Here is a 22,158-nt window from a genome sequence, read left to right as displayed (position 1 = left end):
CACATAATTGGAAGAAGCCTGGTCAGCTATTAAGAGGACCTGAGAGCAGTCAAAACACTCTCGGTACCCAGGGAGTACATTGCTACAACAGATCACACAAAGAAATATAGCAGTGGTCATTCTCCCCTCCCCCAGGAAAAAAAAAAACAACCAACCACTCTTACTGCAGCGCCGATGTCTTTATTACTATAAAAATCTATAATCACACATTACTGCTTAAGGACTCCGTACCTTTGAGAAAGCTTCAGGTCTGCACAAAATATCGCAGTTATGGCAACAAGTCTTATTTTAATTCTATATAATTGCAGGTTGACCACAAGTTGGAGACTTTGTCTTTACAGAGGTCATCAAATTCAAACAGAAATAAAGACACTTAATTCAACATCCGGGCAAACTTTTGTTAAGACAGATTTATTGAGCCTCTAAATCAGCATCACCAAGTATCCATCATGAATCAAAAGCACTATGGTCTGTTTCTGTATTACACTTTAAGGCCCATCTTCTCTTAGCCAAAGATACGTATTTTAGTTCAGTATTATTTCTTGAAGTGATAGACTTGCTCTCCAAACACAACCTGAATTGTATAACCTTGGCTTCTAAGGTTGAAATTATTGACCAGTTGCCAAGCTGATTTGCCTATTTATGCTCACTGACAGATACCCCATGGTCTTCTCCAGCTATTCGACACTTCAGATTTGGGACAGTTTGTGAAAGCTAAACCAACTCAGTTGTGCACAAAGGTACCAGAAGTATTTTTACACAGGTTTGTGCCACGCTATTACTCATCTCCACGCTACCACTGATCTATTTTGGAACCCTTTCATCCAGCAACACCCTCCTGATAGCCTGAAACCATGACAGTTTAGTCTAATGGTCTATATTGCTTAAATGGGCATCTGAACTGCATCTCACCGAGTACCTTTTTTCCAGCCAGCACTGCATCCTGAACATCAGCAACAGGAGAGCGCATAAGAACGAGACACATGACATTTCTATTCAGTTGGGATTTTTACAAGCCATACACTGTGACCAGAATCCAACAAGTGGTATTCATTTTACTGAGACTCAGAGCTGGCTACTATTCCCCTACTTTTAAGGTTTTTTTCAGGTATTATAGAGCACCACTCAAAAAAAAAAACCTCTAAGAGGGAGGGGAAGAAGTGGAGAGAGAGATTTTGAAATTCACACCAGTTATTATCCATGCTGCTACTTATTTTAATCTTAACATTCACCCACATATTGGATTGATGGGTCAGGAAAGATGAGGACAACACTGGAAAAAGCGTCGTCAAAGGAGTACAAACAGAACATACAATCTGCAGCTGAGAAATACAGGAGCATTATTCCAAATCCAGAACTAAGCCGGTACATGTTAATAACTACTACTTATGGGGTTACTGGAATCCTGATCCCCACTATCCATCTGGGAGATTAAATATCGCAAGCATTGGCTGTGAAACAATGAAGACTTTTCTTTGGCACTCCTGGCAGAGCTGCAGTCCAAGAACTGAGCGTCACTACACTCGAGCCATTAGACACAGCCCGATTTCTTCAGAGGATGCAGTTTGGCAAGCGTCTGTATAAAATGATCACAAGCTACCGCACTCTAAAACTTCTCATGTTTGTTATCTAGGTGAGATTACAAATATCTGTATACAATGTTTTAAGCGTGTAACTTAGATGTCATTAGTCCTTACTCAGCAAATGGTGATCATATCACTGAATCACATGAACAAGGGCCTGAACAACTGGAATTTTGTATTTTCAAATTTCTGTATGATGGCTAGAGGCAGAAACTGATTTTATGATGACCCAAAATAGAATTAAAAGTGTCATTACTATTCAGTTTAAAACTGATCTGAAATAGTTTTAATGTAGCAACATCAGTTTCCTCACGTCCCCAAGCGGAATATGTTTGTTAATTATCCTTGCAGATCAAAACATCGTATGGGATGAAAATTCTTTTAGAAGAGGAATCTTTAATCTAGCAGACAAAAAAATTCAACATCTGGTTACCTGAAGTTAGAGAAAGAAGCAAAGTAAATATAAAGCATGTATTTAAATTGTAAGGATATGACATTTTGGGGAATCTGATTATGTAGAACTGATTTTTATAGTGGGGACTCTTCTGTATCAGGACCTGAACATGGTACTAGTATTTTTGCTCTGCTACCTCTTATGGTCTTCATTAAGACTAAGCCCAGAGGAACTAGCATAAGTTCCTGCAACCCTGAAAGTTAGTTATCAGTGTTTGATAGCTTGGCTGAGCCGTCCATTAATTCAGATTGGTCATCTGTTAGCAAATCATAGGGGAGAAAAACAAACGTTGAATTCACTTATCACTAGCATATGACTACAAACAGAAGTCTCTGAGTATGTTAAACAGCTGTTGAAACTGATGAGGGACCGAGGGGTAAGCTGTGCCAGAGGGCACTGGGTAGAAGACAGGAGCAGCACAGCATGTTATTACGGTGGTCCTTTAACTAGAGGACCAGCACAGGCCAGCAACAAGCAAAGCCCTTTAGGGAGCCAGGTGCTAGGCCAGTGTTCAATTCCACTGCGATTTGTCCTAGAAGAGCTGAGCTAAAAATGCAGAGCACCCACAGAAGACTGCAGTTCTTGCAAACATATGAAAGCTGCCAGCAAATGTAAGAGCTCTGCACTGATGACGGTCAGTTCACTTGGGGATGCCATTTTCAGGATAAATAATAAAGTCAAGAAGCAAAGGACTGTTAAAAGGCTACCGCTCCAGCCCGCTCACCTAAAGGGACACTCTAGAGTGCACAGGGTCCCATCAGACTGGTCCCAACACCATATATGTTCTGGTGGATATCCAGCAGATAAAGCTGTGATAATAGTAAATTAATTAGTGGAGCCCACAAAAAAGATGCAGGAAACTATCTTACAGCTTTAAACCAAGAATCGGTATTTTTTAAAAACAATACTCCGTAGTTCAGAAGCATTTATGAATCTGCTGGAAATTCCAGGGCATTATCTGTGTAAAGGAAGTGTGGTTAGATCATCACAATAGTTTAAGTTATGGCTAGAAACTTTAGAAGAAAAAGGAAAGCTTTGTTGACTTTTTATGTTTTGAAGTTCCTACCTGATCTAAATGTCTCTAAAGAGACATTTATACCCAAATAATCCCTCTGATAAGGGTGAGATAAACTCATCCAAAGTCCTGCAGTACAGCAGGACTAGGTATAGCCCAGCCCTGAGTTAATGATAATCTGTGTACAAAAAGCTATTGAGAAGGAGATTCCACCACTTCAAGGGTAGGGCAGATCCTGTACTCTCAGACTCCAGGAGCTTTAATCTGTGATGTTTCATCAATGTATTTGGTAGAACTGGATTCTTAATCTGCATAATCTTTAACCAGAGTAAGTATTCAAAACTGAAGCTAAATAAGGACAGTAAGTAATAATTTAACATCTAAGCTCAGATTTAACATCTAAGAACAGATTGTAACTGAGTACTGTATCAATTTGACAGCAAAAGCAAGGCAAAGAAACATGAACAGCTTTATATACACACACAAAGTATCACATGACTGGTTCAAAATAGGAACCAATTTCCAGGTCCATGAGCACCTCCAAATGTCCTTTTGTTTCAAGAGGAATTGTGCACACTGAAGAAATTACTGATGCCATGCAAACACCTATATCCAAGAGTCAGTTGGTTCTTCGTCTGAAACTCTCCTCCGCCCACCTCCCAAATAACAGCAATCAGTAACAAGAGCTTCTGTTTCCCCAAATTTAGCCAAGCTTCCTTTTATACAAAAAAAATGAAGTATCACCAAATGAATACAGAATTTTAAGAGCTGAAAGAGTAATCATTTTCTTAAGAAACTCAGAGACGTGATACGATAGAAACAGAGACTGAGTCCACATATAAAATTACAGGTTGATGTTACGTTTAACTATTTATATTAAAGCCACAGATGATGTCTAGTATGTAATCATGTTAAAAAATAAGTTTCAAGAAAGCTTTACTATGAAAATGAAATGAAATTTGAAGTATCAAATTTCATAGCTTTAGCCACTGTGAAAATACTTTACTTGAAATGCATTCAGAATTTCAAATTCCTGAAATGCAAATTTTTCAAACCTTAAGTAGTCTACGATAGCTATAGCTGTTCTCTGAAATGAAGTATTAGCCCTCATAACAAATTAAAAAAAAAAAAAATCCCTTCTCCACTTTTTTTTTCTTCCTCTTTTTTTACATAAAGGAAGGATGAGAACTGCTCCCAAAACAAAGTCAATATACAATTTTAAAAGATTACTACAGAAAAAAAGTACATTCCTTTCCTTGTGACTATACTACATTTTAAGCAAGACTATGCCTAAATTCAGAGAATGCTTGATGTTTTAACTACACAAGCATTAAATGCTGTCGTATTTATCACTGAAGAGTCCGATGGCGTACTTCAGTGGCATCAATCTTCACATTATGAGATGGGAAAGCAGTCGTTCAGCTGCACTCAGATTGTTGCTTGCTTGCACCATGGTATAATTGCATTTAACCTGGAATCCAGTGAGAACTCACCCTAACCTTTCACGTTTCCCTGAAAAAGCTTTTCTACATTTTTATATAAACCAACAGACACACAGGATGAACACCTCTTCAGTTCTTTCATTGACTATAAAAAGCAGGTTTTCTTTAAATCAATAGCTTAATAGTTACGCTAAATATAGCTTTTGCCACATTTCTTGCTTGTAATTCAATGTAATGCTTCTTGATACCTCAGTCATCATCTTGCTGATTTCTTTTCTGTCAATGGAACAGGAGAGTTCATAATGTTAGGACGCAGTTATCTGAAGTAAGAGCACTAATAAATCATGACAAGTGTTTCCAGATACAATGGATATTAGACAATGACTGCATTTCTAAGCCATTTTTTGCATGGTAAGAGATAATGTTTCCAGCAAATGGAACAGAGCAATATCAACCCTCTCCCCCATCCCAAACTATAGGATTTTATTTCCAGTAAAGAACAAGACTTGCCCTGTATATTAACCAACAGAATATACAAGAACCAGAAAACATGATGGTGGTGGCAGAAGTTGGTGGTCAAGATGAAAGCAACCTGCCCTCCCTTCCCTAGCTTACAAAGTTGTTGTGTTTTCATGTCAATGTTCAAAGGAACAAAGAAACTGAACTGAAAAAGGAGCAAGTGTTTAAGGTTTTTTCCTAATATACTTATCATCTAACTTTTAAAGAAGTTCTTAAAAGCATTAGCTTCAGCCATTCAAAAAATACATTTCCATTTATACTACATTTGTATTTACATTTAAACAAGAAAACAGCTAAGTTCTTCAGTAAGATTTGTCAAACTACATTCTTTGGTTCCCATAAAGATAAAATTAACTGAAGTGAAATCAGTATGAAAGCTTGCTTTTCACCACTTTAAAAAAAAAAAAATCAACCCAACAATACATTGTATGATGGCTTCATACCTTACTTTTTCTGTAATTATGTAACGTATGTTAATTACAAAAGCACAATTCCAGGCACTTTGATGTTGCCATTTCACAAAGATGGAAGGTCAGAAATTTTTTTCACTACTTCTTACCAGTTTAAGAAAGTCAATTAATTTGTGAACATCCTCGCCTGTAGAAAGGTCCACAAAATCTTTCGGTAGTCGGTAACTCAGGTATGGACTAGGCTGGACAGTAACTTTACTGTTTGTACAACGGAAAACTGGATAGTCCTTTGGAAAAGATATTGGATAAGACAAGAACAGTGTACGTGAATAAAGCTAGCAATGTTTCTTGAACTCCTCCGTGAAATCGTCTGAGTCACTTTGCCAATGAGTTTATTTGGCATTCATTCAACTAAACCTGCGCTTTCTAAAAATTGTAGTTTTCTTATTAAAAATTCTGCCCACTTAAGAACAAAAGTTAAAATGTTAATAACAGTCAAATAAAGGCAATCATTCCCTCACTTTAAAGTTTCTACAATGTATCAATTATTCATGCATTTAATATACATACGCTTATAACAGTGCTGTAATAACAGAGCTATAAGGAACTTTGGGCAATAGTATCTACATAAATATGTGGATAAAGAAAGTCTTTACGTTAGAATCCCAAACTTGTCTTCACAGCTTCCTTGTTTAAACCCATGTTTGCAAATATTACCTTACTGAAATTATGATCTAAGCTTTCCAACCAGTTTACTTACTGAAAGAAAATATATCTCTACAAAATACCCAAAAATATCTCTAAACGCTCAATTGTAGCAACAGGTTTTGGGTAACTTGATGTAATTTTCAGTTCAACACAGTGACATGCAACATAATTGCCCACTGTATGGCAATAAGCAGCTTCATTTTAAAGACAGAAGTTCAGTAACTTCACACCAGATTCTGTGATCGGATGTAAGCCCAAGCATGAAGACAAGTCATTCTACTTCTCATCCAGGCTTACAGCAGAGAAAACTGTGTAAAGTGTCTGGCACCGAGAAAAATAAATCCTCAAAACAAAAATCCAGGCGTCCCATGGACAGCTCAAGAATTGGGAGTGTGTTTTAACAAAGGAGACACGGCTTTTAGCAGGAAGGTTCACTGAACGAGTTTTCATACAGCAATAGCCACACAGTGAGACTAAGAGAAAATGGCATGAATGATTGCCTGCAGAGTGGTGTATTTCCCTTTCAATGTTTTATGAAAATGGCAACAGAACTGAAGCAAAGCTCAGATGTTAAAATCAGCTCAATAAAGCATGTCATTTCAAGTTACCTCTAAGGCAGTTTAACAGGTAGAAAATAAAAGAAAAGCCCATGCTATCTGACTAGCCATCTCTCCTCAGATAACTACCAAGTGTTTCCCAAGATCAAGTAACATGCTACTTTATATCTTCTACCCAGCTGTCCAAGGACTCGTTAAGATGTGAGGACTCGGTCTCAAGCATGCAGTGAGAAAAAAGCTGGAGTACAAATGAAGACTATTCCTCCCTCTCCGTATTAACGGGAAGTTATTTGTTTTTATGGAGGCAATGCAGCTTGGAAGAGGGATAGAAAAGCCCTGCTCTGCAAGTCCAGGGAGTTCAACCAGAGGACAACGCTTCCCTGAGGGTATTTGATCTGAGGAAGAGACAGAAGTTAAGCTTCTTTCTGCCTCCCCCCAAACATAAATCTGGAGCTCTGGGAAACTGTATGACAGATCTCAGGAACAAAGCAGAACTTTAAGTGATTAAATAGAAAAGTAACAGATTTTAAGAGAAATTGAAAAGAGCGCATCAAAACTGCATAAAAGCAAGTTTCACGGCATCTTCTTCGCCATGTGGTCAAAGCTGCAATATGGGCTTGTACTGTTTGAACTAAAAATTCCCTTGCAGGCATCTAAAACTAGCATATGATACTTGTTGAGATTAATCTAAAACTAGCATATGATACTTGTTGAGATTAATTACTGTCTAATAAGGTAGATTCTACTTACAAAGAGTTAAGGACATCCATTTACTTCAATGGGATTTGCATCACAATTTGATTATAACAAAGAAAGAAAGAGAAAGGAGAAAAAAAGGCCATAACGCCTGCTGGATTTGTTAGCCAGCCTCCCTCACCGCAGGGCTGTACCTGTTCTGTTGCTTCCCCTTCACCCTGCTCTCCTTTCAAGTTTTTCCCAGAGATCAGTTCTTCCCACGTAAACAGCAGGGAGTCTGTTACTTCACCAAATGGGTTAAAATCTATTAACCAAATCTTGCCCTGCAATGTAACAATAGAATAATTAAAACAAAAAGAAAAAAAAAATCAGAACACATATATTACTGTAGTATGGTCTTTAGATAAAAAGATGTCAAAATTGAAATCACCTGGTTTTAAACACGTAAAATATTCTAACATCCTTTACATTAGACACAGTTTTAAAACACAGCAAGCTATGACTTACTAATTTATTTATTTGTTTTAAACAGAAGATCAGACAGAGCTCAAATAAACTGAATTCAGTTCTATGCAAGGTGCTTTCAGATGAGACCACAGAAGTTCTGTCTAATCCCCTCTGGTCCTCCAAGATCCCCAGACAGTATGAACAAGGAATGGAAAAAAAAAAAACCCACACCAAAAAACCCTCCACAAACACAAAACCCACCCAAACAGGGATTTTGCTTTCCATCAAAATCCACCTCAGCACTGCTGTACATTCAGCAGTCTACAGGAATTGCTGTTCTTGGTCTCAGAAGGGACTCTAAAAATGCAGGGTCTGCAAAATGCTAGTGGAGATCATGAAAGCTGAAAGGTGCTGCATAGATAGAGAGAAATAAAGAATAACTTAAAGGCATTTTTAATATAGCCATTACTGGTAGTCCAGACTAGTTTCTCCTGCCTCATCTTTAATACATTTGTGTTCCAAACAGTTCTGGTAGTATGCACAATAGCATGCCTGTTTTACAACTGAAAAATGAAAGCAGAGAGACTAACATGACATATTAAAGGTAACAGAGATGTCTGCAGGGGAGCAAGAAATAGTTTGTGTTCTTTGAGTCATCTCAAGATACAACCCCCAGCACCGGGCCATCTTTTCTTATTGAAGAAAGTGTCATCTAGTCAAATAAAACAAAACATTATAATAAATTATAATGAAATATGACTACAACTGCTAGTAAGAATTTGCAAAACAAGTATTACATCTGGAAGAAATTAGATCTATCAAATATGGAAAGAAAAAGGTTGCTGTAACATAAGCAGGACTGAAGGGTTTTATTGTGTTTATTAAAGATCAGCTGGAATTGGGAACCAAACCTGAAGACTGTGTAGCTACTAAAAACTTATGTTGCTTTCTCTTTCTTTCCCTCATTCCTGAAGGATCTTCTTTCTTTAAAAGATCTTCCCTATCGTGATAGAAACAGCAAATATCTTCAATGATTTACACTACAGCCATCTGGCTTCTAACTTACAAAGATGCTTTTGAAGCCTTCAGTCACAGAGTAACATGGAGACTTCCTCTCCCACTCACACTACCTAAGCTACCGCCACAGGCACTAACCCACTATAGAATAGGAAACGCATGGAAACCCATCCAACAGAGAACAGAAGTGCTCTGGCTGGTCTGTTATCATCCATAGCGAGGTTACTCATGCAGGTGGGGGGACTGCCAGCACAGATGAAACCAGTGATAGTACCTGTAAACTGGAACTGAGCCAGCACCCCGAGCAGTGAGTGTGTGGTTGCACGCAGGCTTTCACAGGTCTCTCTCTCTCAGGGCACATCCACAGGGTACAGCTCTTGCAGAGCAAATTTTAACAAGCCAATGCACCCCAACAGCAGGACTGAAACCAGACGGCTACAAAAGAAACTGCAAATTGCGGGGACACAGACCTGAGTGGTTTCTTACTTGTTTCAGAAGGGTGAAGAAGCACAAATCTTCGTGGCTAGTTGCAACACTTCTGCACTAATCAATGTACACCATCAATGCAGAGAGCAAACAGGGGCAAGCTCTGCTAGCATTTTCCATCTCTGTTCCTCTTCAAAAGGCAGTCATAAATTCTCATTATAAGTGATGTTTTACTTTTGCTAATGGGGACATCTTGTTAGCTCCAAAAGGCAGCAGGAGGAGGAATCTGTAATTTTAGATTCATTCTATCACACTAGAAAAACAAGCTAATGAACCAGTTTAATCACAGACAGAAGCAATGGTTGGCAAAGTTCATTCAGCAGTTCAGAGAATCTTTCCTCGCATCAGAAATGTTTACACTTAATAAACAAAGGACTTCCCTATGAAAAGCTTTCACAGAGACTCCTCCTCACCCCAAATACGTGAAACTCAGCTTTTTCATAGAAACTCAAGATCATTTCTCTAGTGAAGAAATGTACCCTGGAAAAAACTGAAAATTGGTTTTGATACTACTGAAAGCAACACCTGTTTTTTGTGAGCACCCAGCAGTATTTTCCCCTCCCTGCAGACAGCCGTACACCATCTACACCACCAACTGTTTCCTTCAGATGGTCTTAAATCTGCACTGAGCTTTGGTAGCTGCAAATTGATGAGAAATGGCAAAACAAACTAAATATCCCTTTTCAGGGCTCATTAAAGGGAGTGTATATAACTCTGGGTCAGTAACCAAACTGTCTTTTCTTAAGATTAAATGCTCTTTCAAGTCTTACATGCAGTATCATGATATAAATGTAGTTTCAGATGACTTGCACTGTGTATCTAAAGAGCAGTAGTAAAGCTATTTATCTGCCATCTTCTAGTATTAGTAATCTTTGTCATACGAGAGCACAGAAATGCACAAGCCAGGAAAGCAAAGTTGTGCATATCTGGAGGGGAAAAAATAAAACCCAACCCATATGACATAAGATTTTTTTCTCGTCCTAAAACAGGAACCAATAGATTTACCATATCATGTCAGCTTCGTGCTTTGTTTTACTAAAGCATTAAGCAACATGCTGCTGAAAGGAAGTGCCTATGACAAAGACTGTTTAAAGGAAGTTAAAAGATAGATAAAATGCAAACTGAACTGTTACATCTCCCTAATTCCAGCTGCCCCTTCATGCACAGTGACAATGCTCACAAGGCACAAACACAAGCACTAGTTTGCACCTTAACAAGAGCAGCTGTGAGCTAGCAGGGGTCTGGAGCCACTCACTGCATGTCTTTGTCTTACCACAGTGACTTGTCTTGAACATGGTTACAAGTTGTTAACACCTGGGAGATACGCAAAGAGCAACAGCAGAGCTGATTCTCAGGCTTGTCAGCTGTTGCACAACGATTGTGAACTGCTAGCAGCAAAAAGAAAAAACCAAAAACCCGTGGATCCAAATGAAAACAGGCTACCAGTCCTGCAACATAACCTCTTCAGGACTAGGTCTCCAGATCATCCAGCTTGGATGGCAGCGTTTTTTCCTTAAAAGATGACTTGTCTGCAGTCAGGCACTAGCTCAGATGAGCTTGGTGAAGAGAGCGTAACAGGAAAGGCAGACACATAAAAGCTTGTTCTCAACCAGGCCACTGCTGCTACTATGCCACCCTCCAACTCGACGAGCAGGACCTGTGGCAGCCTACTCCATACAGTATCTCAAGTAACTAAAGCAAGCACGGGGAGGGGATTGCTCTCATTCACAAGCACATCAAAAAACAAGCTTCTCCAAGCTGAATATTTAGAGTTGAAAGAATTTAAAATAAGCAGCCACTGGACATTTCTCTCATTCTGTAGGTGAGGCTGCCGTGCAACCAGCCTGATGAGAAGCACAGGCTCTGGAAATTAATCACACTCGGCAACATTCAATATTCTTTTGCTGCCAGTAACTCACACACAAAGGGAGCGATGAATAATACAGTCACAAACCACAAAAGTATGTGTGAAAGGAGGAGGATCTGACACACAAAGGGCTATCTGGCAGTTTACAAGACCTGAGGGTAGAAGGCACCCAGAGATATCTACACAGATATATTTTATCTTGACAGATGAAGAAACACTGCTCATTTGAGATCACACAGGCTGAAACCTTTTACTTAAATAATCTGCCTTCATGCCTCAGCTGTGAGGCAGAGTACCCAACGGCAGAACCTTGTTCAATGCTGAAGCGTTGCTCCTCATTTTGCCTGACAGCATCCTCAAGTCTGACGATCTGAGCCTGGGCAGGTAATTTTCATTACCATTCAGCATGGCTGTTTTTAGCCCATAGCCTGATTTTAGGTACCTACGTTAAAAGTTCTGCTGAGTAACAATACAATAGTTGTTTTCCACATGACACACATTCCTGTTTAGTTTCTGTTTTGCAAACTATGGCATGATTTACTATTACACAATTACAAAATACTTTAGCAACATTCAAAGTCAGAATCAGGACTTACTACGAATACTCCCAACTCAGCTCAAATAAAGACATCCTCCAATCCCATAACTGTAAACAAGTCAAGCAGTGAGACTCATAAATGTATACAGCAAAAGTATATAGCCATTTTTTTTGCAGTTCTGGTTTAGGTTTTGGAAAAAAATAAGCTAAAACAAAGACTTACTTCTCATGCACTAATGTGATTCCCAAAATCAGGTTGTGATTCCCAAAATCAGGTTTTGAGGTTTAAGGCTACATAATGCATTTTTGGTTGTGGTTGCTTTTAAAACAATACATGCATGCCTTTCAAGCACAATTCATCTGACATATTTCTCTCTATTGACACTAGGAGACGTTAAGGTGACTAATATTGGCAGCTGAAGTTCAGATGGGACATTTCTCCCCACTCCGTCACTATCTGGATGTTCAGGGTTCTGATCTGCCGAGCACTCAGAACCACAGCTGGAGCAGTTTGAAAAGAAAAAATTAGCTTCTATCTGTCACAAACTGGGCACACCACATTCATATACTCTTTTGACAACTATCCCTTTGTACCCTAGACTTTGATATATGAAGTACAAGTTAACATTTTCCAACCTCACATGGATAATCTGAAGAAATATTAATGATTAGTTTTGATGAGTTCAGATAATATAGGGAAAAACATCGGGGGGGGGGGGAATAAAAAACCCAAGGAATTATTTTTTGTAAGAATCCCCAAAATTTTTTTTAGTGAGCAAAATATCACCCCTGCCCTATTTTTTGAAATATCACAGCCATTCTGGCTGCATGTTCAGATACGTTTCCGTCAAAAGCACCCAGAGTAAGCACTATGCAGAGGGAACCTTAGTAACAGGTAGTGCTTCACTAAAACAATTTAGTAATGTCGCACGATATTGATTAAGAACCTATCTTAAAAGAAAATGCCCCAAGCCTGTCAGTGTTTAAGAGGCATTTGGACAATGCCTTTAATAACACGCTTTAATTTTTGGTCAGCCCTGAATTGGTCAGGCATTTGGACTAGATGATCGTTGTAGGTCCCTTGCAACTGAAATATTCTATTCTATCCTAAATTATTTCAGCAAAGACTCTCCGTGTCATAATGAAAACTAAGTTGCCTTCAGTTGATTCATAGAACTGACAGAATTGCAGCTGAAGCCAAAGTTATGTGTTTTAAGACAGACTACTTCTCTGGAAGATATTTACTAAATAATTACATCACTGGCACAGACATATTTACACGCCTAATCCTATTATTCTCCTACTGTGAACAGTGTCTAACATAGAAAAAAGACCTGGGGAACAGAATGATAACATCAAGTAGTTTGGGTTTTTTGTTTGTTTTTGTTTTGTTTTGGGTTTTGTTTTGGTGGGGTTTTTTTTTTTGCCAGGAGTGCTTCTAGGAAGAGGAAGCTATTATTTGCTTCATCTCTGTAGCATTTCAGGAAGAGTTTCCACAGAACAAACAATTACATATAACCTATTGTTCACTTACCCTGCTGTCTCTGTACACATCAAAAACAACTGAAAAGGAGAAAAAAAAAAGTTAATCTTAAAAGATATATTATTTCACAGAAGATGTCTAAATCTGAATAGATACTTGTGTACACAGCACAGTCTACAAAGTCAGTATGTCTAAAGAACAGCAATTAGGTTCATTTCCAAGAGGGAGTTGAAACATTTCTATAACTACTGTTAATGCACTGAGAGATCAACTGCCGGGTTTTTCCATTTAGTGCCGGTTTCTTCTGTTGATTTTCACCCCCAGTGAAGAACATTTGATAAACTCTTAGCACAGAGAGAAGCTTATCTTTGACATTACTGCTGTTTGGTTTACAGCACAACGGAGACATTTCAAGGAAGGATCAAGACTCCACCGTGCTAGACACTGCACAAACAATTAATATGAGAAAGTTCCTGCTTGAAGGAGATTAGGACTTCAGCAGATAACAAGACAAACCGGTTGTAGGAACAAAGAGCTTGGTGGGCGTGCTGAGGAGGAGGTGGCAGTGAAATGGCTATGTTTAATGTAACCCAGAGCAGAGACAGCACACCTACTGATTATCAACAACTCTTTCAAACAGACCCTTTGCTACTCGGTGATTGACGCAAAGCTGCCTTGCAGCTCCACTGTTGTCCCTCCCCTTGACTTAATTAAGCATGAATCTTTGTACCTGCATCTTTCTATTCACTTCTGTTCTGTATGGTTAAACAAATCTTTGTCTTTCTATTCAGCTAGAGAAATCGACAGATAAGCATTCAGGCATGACTACATGCAGAAGTTGTACCAGTTTAGCAGAAAGAAAGAAAAAGAAAAGCCAGATCTAGAAAAACCTCAGAGAAATGCTGTGTTGTCATTTCCTTCACTAATAAGGAAGGGAATATTTCAGCTAAGAGATTTCCCAATACATGTGGGATAAACTAAACTCGGGATATGACTGAAGAACATTTGAGCCTCGGTGACTACTCAGGAAGCTGCCCGTCAGTAACACGGATGTTGATTGATCATGTCCATGCATGTAAAGCTACTCAGCAGCTTAATCTAACATTTCATGTGAAGTTGGCTGGGCTAAGGGCAAACCACAACTAGGCAGCACCAAAGCCAGTCACGTAACTGTTTTTGACCATACAGGCTAAAAATCCACACAGCTTTTTGCACAAGCTCAGCTACGTCAATTTAAAATGTCACTCCGGACTTAAGTGCTATGATTTTCTTGAGAAGACAAGCCCTTGGTGGCTAAGTCATCAATGTGAAGAGAAGCACAGCAACCTTAAGTTTCCTCTCCAGCTGAACTTTTTGCCTGTACCATGTACTCTCATTAGTCATATTTCATTAATAGAAAACTTGCATCTGAGCTTTATTATAAAATGACACCTGTCAGCTTAAAGCAAGCCTGTGGCAATCAATGAGGCTAATGGCATTTAGCAGAATTTACATCCCTGTTAAGACCGATTGCACGTTGGTGACTAGTTCAGAACACTCACAAACACTAAACAGAGGAGAAAACCTGAACTGTTCCCTGTTCTTAGGGACAACCTCAGAGCAGGAGTGTCGTGTCCCAGCAAACTGTAGTAAAGCTTTATCAGCAATTGCTCAAAATGAAGGGTAAGCCAAGGCTCAACTCTACAGTAAGTATCAATACCTCCAGAACACTGTTCAAAGTGGGCTCTTATGAGAGGTATTTAGAAGGTTCTAACATCATTTAGAAGTATTTATAAAGCATTCACCCATCTGTTATCCTACTGCTCTGACTCTGCAATGCTTCAGCTGCTCTGACTCAACTCTTCCATCTGGAGATGCTACCAGACCAAGAGGAAAAAGCAGAGCAAACAGCATCAAAATCCCCAACGAAACAAGAAGTCAGGAAAAAAGCTATAATACCTTTCCTTTTAAAAGTGAACAAACGAGCAAACCCAGATTTTTGTTGTTAACAACACACATGCTACCAGACAGTGGATCAAGGGATAAGGTGGGGGATGAATGAAGGCTGGTATAAAAAAACAAAACAAAACAAAAAAACCCCACACACAAACAACCAGAAAACATTTTCTGCATGGCATTTCTCTGCAGAAGGACAAGTCACCAGCATTTAGTGCCTAAAAACAAAAGGTTAGCAAACCTTCATCTCAGAAGGCCACCTGAAACCTCCTTTTCCCAGAAGGTAACTCAGATGGCATAGTTTTATGTCCTTTACGTAAGATGCCACTTCAGACCTTTCAGTTCACCAGACAGCAGTTTCAGAGCCTAAAACTAGGCATCAATTTCCAAAAATAGTGCCCTGAATTCTTATCTATCAGTTGATTACATACCAGCTAAAATTACTTTGGAACACAGAGGAAAATTAAAAGACAGTAATCAGAATGTCAGATCTATATGACTGATCTTACTTCAAAACATTAGGCCTATAGACCTATTAACTTAGTATACTGATTTCCAGACTACTATTCTTCTCCAAGGAGGGGTCCTTGAGAACTTCTCTGGACTGAAATAAAGGAACCCTGCAGAGTCAAATTATTAAGAATTTTAATGTAAGACAGACTGGCATTAGAAGGATCTTTTTCAGCAAGTCAGACAGGACAGATCTATTTGACTGCTCTGGTGGCTCAGGAAAATAATTAACCATGTTCAAAACTTACCTGAAGGTTGAGTACTCAAAGCTTTATAGAAGACAATACAACTGCCAGACAATTCTTATGTTTACGTATTTTACTGAACTGAGGTTTGGCCCACGCCAGACCCAATTTAAGTTTTTTCATCATATTTTTCACCACTCCTGATCACCCATCACAACAGAACACTGTTCAATTCTCACTAAACCATGTCAGAAAATTATTTCCAATACAATTTGCAAAGGACTCCACATTTAAAGAATAAGACAATTTACTTGGGCTGCTTAGGTGTATCAAATACCATGGCCTTTATTCAAAAGTTTAGCAGCTAAACTGCCATGCATCAATATGCTAGGAGAAATTATTATAACTTCGTTGTGGTTTAACCCGGCAGGCAGCTAAACACCACACAGCTGTTTACTCACTAGAAGAAAAAAAAAGTAAAATTTGTGGGTTGAGATAAAGACAATTTAATAGGGCAGAAAAGGAAGGAAAAATAATAATAATAATAATGATAAAAGAATATACAAAGCAAGTGATGCACAGTGCAACTGCTCACCACCCACCGACCAATGCCCAGCCAGACCCTGAGCAGCACCCACCCCCCCGGCCAGCTTCCCCCAGTTTATGTACTGAGCATGACGTCACATGGTATGGCATGTCCCTTTGGCCAGTTTGGGTCAGCTGTCCTGGCTGTGCCCCCTCCCAGCCTCTTGCTGGCAGGGCATGAGAAGCTGAAAAGTCCTTGACTAGTGTAAGCACTACTTAGCAACAACTAAAACATCAGTGTGTTATCAACATCATTCTTGTACTGAATCCCAAACACAGCACTGTACCAGCTACTAGGAAGAAAATTAACTCTATCCCAGCCAAAACCAGGACAAACTTACTGAAAAGAAACTTACAAATCCTTTCTTCAAGGAATACATCAATAATTTAGCAGCAAACATCTGACAACATCTTTATAAACCAGTATTCTTCTTACTACTAAATATCTTTTGTTAAGCATTTCCTACCTCACTTCTCAGGTTTAGAATTTTTCTTAATTAAAAACAAGTATAAGGGGAAAAAGCCTTCAAAAAAAAAAAATCATTATGCATTCTGAAGGGATCTTTTACTCATTTGTCGTGTTTTCCTGAAAAGCTCCAGCCTACTCCTTCAGGGTTTTTTTGTTCCCAATTTTATAGTCACTCAGAAACTACACTGCTCTGCATGCTCTAGCCACAAGAGCTATAAGACTCTCCCATGTTAAAAAGAACCAAGCCCTGTGAAAGCAATAGCTACGAAGAGAGAGATGCATATCCACAGACTTAAAATATTGGGGATGCCACTATTTATTGAGAAGTACCCGTTTTTCCACAGATCTCCAGCAGTAAACTGGAATTTAGCACATTGCAACTCGGTGCGCTGTGGAGGAAATGAGCCTGGCTCAGCAACAGCAAGGGGGCAGGAGGACAGGTCTCATTTCTGTGGAGTTTGCCCTACAAGCCCTTTCAATTTCAAACCTCCCAGTACCCTGCAAAAGAACTTCAAAGAGGTAGACCCTTCGTTTCTGTTTTTAAGTCTTTGTAACTATGTATGCAGTAAGTATTTAAAAACCTTCATAAACATCCTCCTTCCCTCCCCCATGCTCCCCTTGCTAATCGAAGTCTTAAGATACTTACAATCTTCATCCAAGAATTTATACTGTATGTGTTTCTTGAAAAACTCCTGTATTGATCTACAGATCTCCTCATGTTGCTTAGAGATATGATCGTAGTATTGAGTGTAGTCCCTCTGGGATATACCTGTGAATAATTTTAGTTGATTATAAAGAGCTTTAGGCATGCAAAAAACGAACCAGACAAAATGCAGTTATCAGAGACACATATGTTATAATTTATATTTCAGAAGACGGGGTTCTCTCATGTTTCAACCATTAAGAATTACTTACTGTTTGACTTTATTCTCCAATACTTAAAGCACTTCCATTAGGAATTTTTTCCTTTAACAGTTCTGCCCTACATTTTGTGAACCTCACTTTATATGTATACTCTTTGACTATTTTAAAGTGAATTTCAGGATGAACCTTTGCCTGCATTTAAGTATTCAGTTCCTGTCTTTTCCTTCCAGTTTTATTCCCCCTGGTTACTCTGGCCAAAGACCTTTTCTGTTCTGCACATCAGATATAGGGACCAGAATTTGGAACCGTGAAATGAAAGGGGTAGAGGCCAGGCTTGCACATTAGCAAAGATGATAGATCCTAACATACCATAAAGATTCTCATTTAACCAATTTTTTTTAGGCGTGGGATAGAGCTTACCTGTTTAATAAGACACTACAGGTGAAACCTTAAATCCTAAAATCAACGAGATGGCATGCAGTCTAGTACCTTATTTCTTCCATTTGCCCCCTGCGAGGGCTGTCTTGCATATCTGACATTAAATAAACTATTCCAGCTACATCACAAGCTCTTAATTTCAGACATTTGTTTGTCTACAAGACAATAGTTTAAGTTGACATCAACAGGATTATATGCTTGCATGCATCTTAAGTGATGGAAGTTCTCATACAGGATACGTCAACATAAGTCACTGCAACACCCTGCTGGACAAATGTCAAATCAAGACCTGCCCCATCAATGCAGAATGAGTAACTCATGCTATTTAACGGAAGAAAAAGCCAGAATCCCCCAAGATGTATCAATTATGGTAGTTTGCTGTTTTAACCATATACAAAATGCAGAGATTAAGTTTGGAGGTACTGACTACCTCCAAAGACGTGCTCTTAAAAAAAGTTCATATAAAGTTTATGATGTCAGTGGAACTTTGAATTATTCATACCGCTGCAAAGCTTAACTCAGGTCTAAAAACCAAAACCAAGAGATGGTGGCATCTCAGGGGATGCAGATGTGTAACTGGAAAATCATTCACTACACTGTGCAATATCACTCCTTAGCTTGACTGACAGGCTTATTAATTTTAAGAGCATGGGAACATATTGTGAAAAATCTTGGAACTGTCTTCAGAAATGCAGCTGGAGTTCTAGCTAAAAAAACCCCATACTGGTAGATCTACTAGGTTTCAAAACCTAGTAATGAAACGTAGAGCGTTTAATTAGCCAGCGTACAAATGCTTTGAGGTATTTGAAAGTAAATATCACTATATATATTCTATAATAAATCTACATTCAAATGTTTTAGAGGTTGTTACAGTGATGCATATATCTGGCGGTTGTGGTGTTCCAGCAGCACGTAACAGGACAGGATTCAGCTCTTCCCCCTTTAAAAAGCTATGTCAGCAGACATTAAGCAATACCGGCTTAATGGAGAATCTCTGCTATTAGCAAGATAAACTCTGTTACAGAGAACCGTAATAAACCCTGTAACTGGCATAAATGGAGAGAGAATGGGAAGATGAGTGTGGAAGCACCAGAAGGAACAGCCAAATAAAAGGGCTATGAGAATGGTGTATGTTGACAGCACCTAGATTAGCGCATCCCGAAACATCTATATGGAGCTCCATAGGACACCCAGACCGGGAAACAAAGAACAGTGAGTACGCTCCTGACGATTCACAGCGGTGGGACAGGATGGAGAGACAAACTGCTGACAGCTCCTAACAGGTACAAAAAGGCACATCCAAAACAAGCACATAGTCACCACGCTGAGAAGCAGCCAGGAGAAACAACGAAGACTAGACTGTAATATCGAGCATGCTATGTCATCAGGCTTTCAAATACAGTGGAAAGAGAAACGTGGTATGCCACATTTTAAATTACAGAAAGAAAAAGAAAACATCAATTCCAGAAATGAGGTGTGTTAAGAAAGAACTGTCTTCATATTTAGTGCTGATTCAAGGAATCAGACAAACTCCTCAGAACTTCACCTAATAATTTTATCTTTACGAAAATCAGTACCTATAAGCTTGTTTTCCTTGACAAAGCATCTGAATTCTGCGCCAGGGATTAGCTCACACCATTTGCGAAGAACAAGCTATAGAGGAAAAACAAATAACAAAGTATTGTTTCAGAAAGGTAACAGGTAACTTTTTGTCAACAGGTATACCTTCTAGACCTACAGTTTGGCTCTAATGATAAGATGGCCTCTGAAGTTATTCCTGATACAAGAAAACAAAACAATCTTAACCTGCAGTTCACATGATTATCTTAGTAAATACTTCAAAGCAATTAGACTTAATATTATTTCATAGAATCACAGAACACTTTTGGTTGGAAGGCACCTTTAAAGATCATCTAGTCCAAACTCATTTAAAGTAGAAAGGTTCAGACTGGACATAAGAAGAAACTTTTTCACCATGAGGACTGTCAAGCATTGCAACAGCTCCCTCATAGAGGTTGCGCAGCCCCCATCCACTGAGGTTTTCAGACCAGATTTGATAAAATGCCAATGCTTACCTGGCTTTGAACATGAGAATGGACTAGAGACCTCCTGAGGCCCCTTCCCACCTTAATTACCTTATGTTCTTCCATTTTGTATGGCATTTATAACTGAAATTATTTATGAAACAACTTCAAAGTTACATTAATGATAAAGCACAGAAAACAAAAAACCCTGCTGTACAATACAACAAATCTGTCATGGAATTGGCAGAAAGTTGCTCCCTAGTGAAAAGAGCTGATGAGCAGAATTAAATTTAACCAAATCAACCTCTCTATTCTGGTATGCACCCAAGCAGATTTCTGTGACGCCTTTGAAGGCGCAAACCAGTTAAAATAAGGACACGGGACAGAAATAGTAACCAAACTATTAGAGTCAATAGGACAGACTGCCTGGTAATTAAAGCATCTCTCTGGCACTTTCTCAAGTTTCTGCATTTCCTAAGCTGAAGTATTCAGATGGATCCATTATTTTGAAGGCCTCAATTACTGCTCATGGGTACTGGAAACTCCCAACACCTGTCAACAGCAGTAGAAAAACCTCAGTAATCAAAGGTGACGCTCCTAACTACAGCGTAAACATGAAACTCTTTGTTCCAACTTTCAGTTGTCCTGTATTTTTAAAGCACATTAAGATAATACTTTAAAAAAAAAAAAAAACAAACAACAGGGATCATTCACTTTTCTAAAGTCCTTTAAGCCCACAGGATGATGACAAATGCTATATTTACATAAAAATTATTAGAGACATGACTAGATGCTATCATAAAAGCAATAGCACGACATGAACAGTTTAAAGCATTATTAATATGTCCATTGCTAACTTAAAATTTTAATCTGGTAATGAGCACATGAAACAAGATACAATGGACTACTTCAGTTCAGGATGTCCCCAGCTACTACAGCTAGCTTCTCTTAGTAGCCTTAGTTGTGATATTCACGAGCAGTGTACTATCAAGAATATATGACTTTCAGCTATTGAACTTGTCCTTCCTGGCAAAACCTGGCAGACATGAGAGGAAACTGCAAGGAAGCTTCAAATGTCTGAACTTTAGCTCATCTCTGATCTGTAATTAAATGAACTTCTTATGACCTGTAGCACACTGCCCGAGCAACACAATTAAAATAAACAAAAAAAATTTTATGGGCACATACCCAAGCACAAATGGCAGCCTGCCTGTGACCAATTCATTTAAATTACCTAGAAATCACGCAAACAGTCTTACCTCATAGCCCAAGGAAGGATCAGGGGAATCATCAGTACAGTGAATAAATCTGGAAAAGTAAGGCGCAGTCATCAAAATCTGCTTTTACATATAAGCTTTTAGCCATATTGAGAAAAATAACCCCGAACTGTGAATCACAAAAGCTACTGTTAAATTATCTCCGAGACATATAAACCAAGTAAATTCAATACATCAGCAACAAACCTCCTTTTGACAATTATGGGCCCGTGTGAACCTCATGAGGTTTAACAAGGCCAAGCGCAAGGTCCTGCACCTGGGTCGGGGCAACCCCCAGTATCAATACAGGCTGGGGGATGAAGGGATGGAGAGCAGCCCTGCTGAGAAGGACTTGGGGGTACGGGTGGATGAAAAGCTGGACATGAGCCAGCAATGTGCGCTCGCAGCCCAGAAGGCCAACCGTATCCTGGGCTGCATCACAAGCAGCGTGGCCAGCAGGTCAAGGGAGGTGATTCTGCCCCTCTACTCTGCTCTGGTGAGACCTCACCTGGAGCACTGCGTCCAGCTCTGGAGCCCTCAGCATAAGACAGACATGGACCTGTTGGAGCGAGTCCAGAAGAGGGCCACTAAAATGATCAGGGGGGTGGAACACCTCTGCTATGAAGAAAGGCTGAGAGAGTTGGGGTTGTTCAGCCTAGAGAAGAGAAGG

General features: G+C 39.1%; 1 protein-coding gene across 1 annotated transcript in view; it reads right to left on the bottom strand.

Moving 5' to 3' along the window:
- Positions 1-163: 163 nt before the first annotated feature.
- CDC123 (cell division cycle 123) overlaps positions 164-22,158 on the bottom strand; it is a 39,350-nt gene continuing 17,355 nt past the window's right edge. Inside the window, exons 8-14 of the mRNA XM_009321773.1 lie at positions 21,492-21,540; positions 19,786-19,861; positions 17,553-17,675; positions 13,274-13,302; positions 7,579-7,707; positions 5,573-5,710; positions 164-4,770 (exon numbers count right to left, since the gene is read on the bottom strand). Of these exons, the coding sequence (XP_009320048.1) occupies positions 4,744-4,770; positions 5,573-5,710; positions 7,579-7,707; positions 13,274-13,302; positions 17,553-17,675; positions 19,786-19,861; positions 21,492-21,540 (571 nt within the window). The 3' untranslated portion in view covers positions 164-4,743. The remainder of the gene's footprint in view (positions 4,771-5,572; positions 5,711-7,578; positions 7,708-13,273; positions 13,303-17,552; positions 17,676-19,785; positions 19,862-21,491; positions 21,541-22,158) is intronic.

This window comes from Pygoscelis adeliae, unplaced genomic scaffold, assembly GCF_000699105.1.
Source record: "Pygoscelis adeliae isolate BGI_AS28 unplaced genomic scaffold, ASM69910v1 Scaffold202, whole genome shotgun sequence".
In the NCBI taxonomy this organism is placed as follows: Eukaryota; Metazoa; Chordata; class Aves; order Sphenisciformes; family Spheniscidae; genus Pygoscelis; species Pygoscelis adeliae.
Note: the sequence above shows the minus strand (reverse complement) of the source record. Positions and strands in the feature narration are given on the sequence as shown.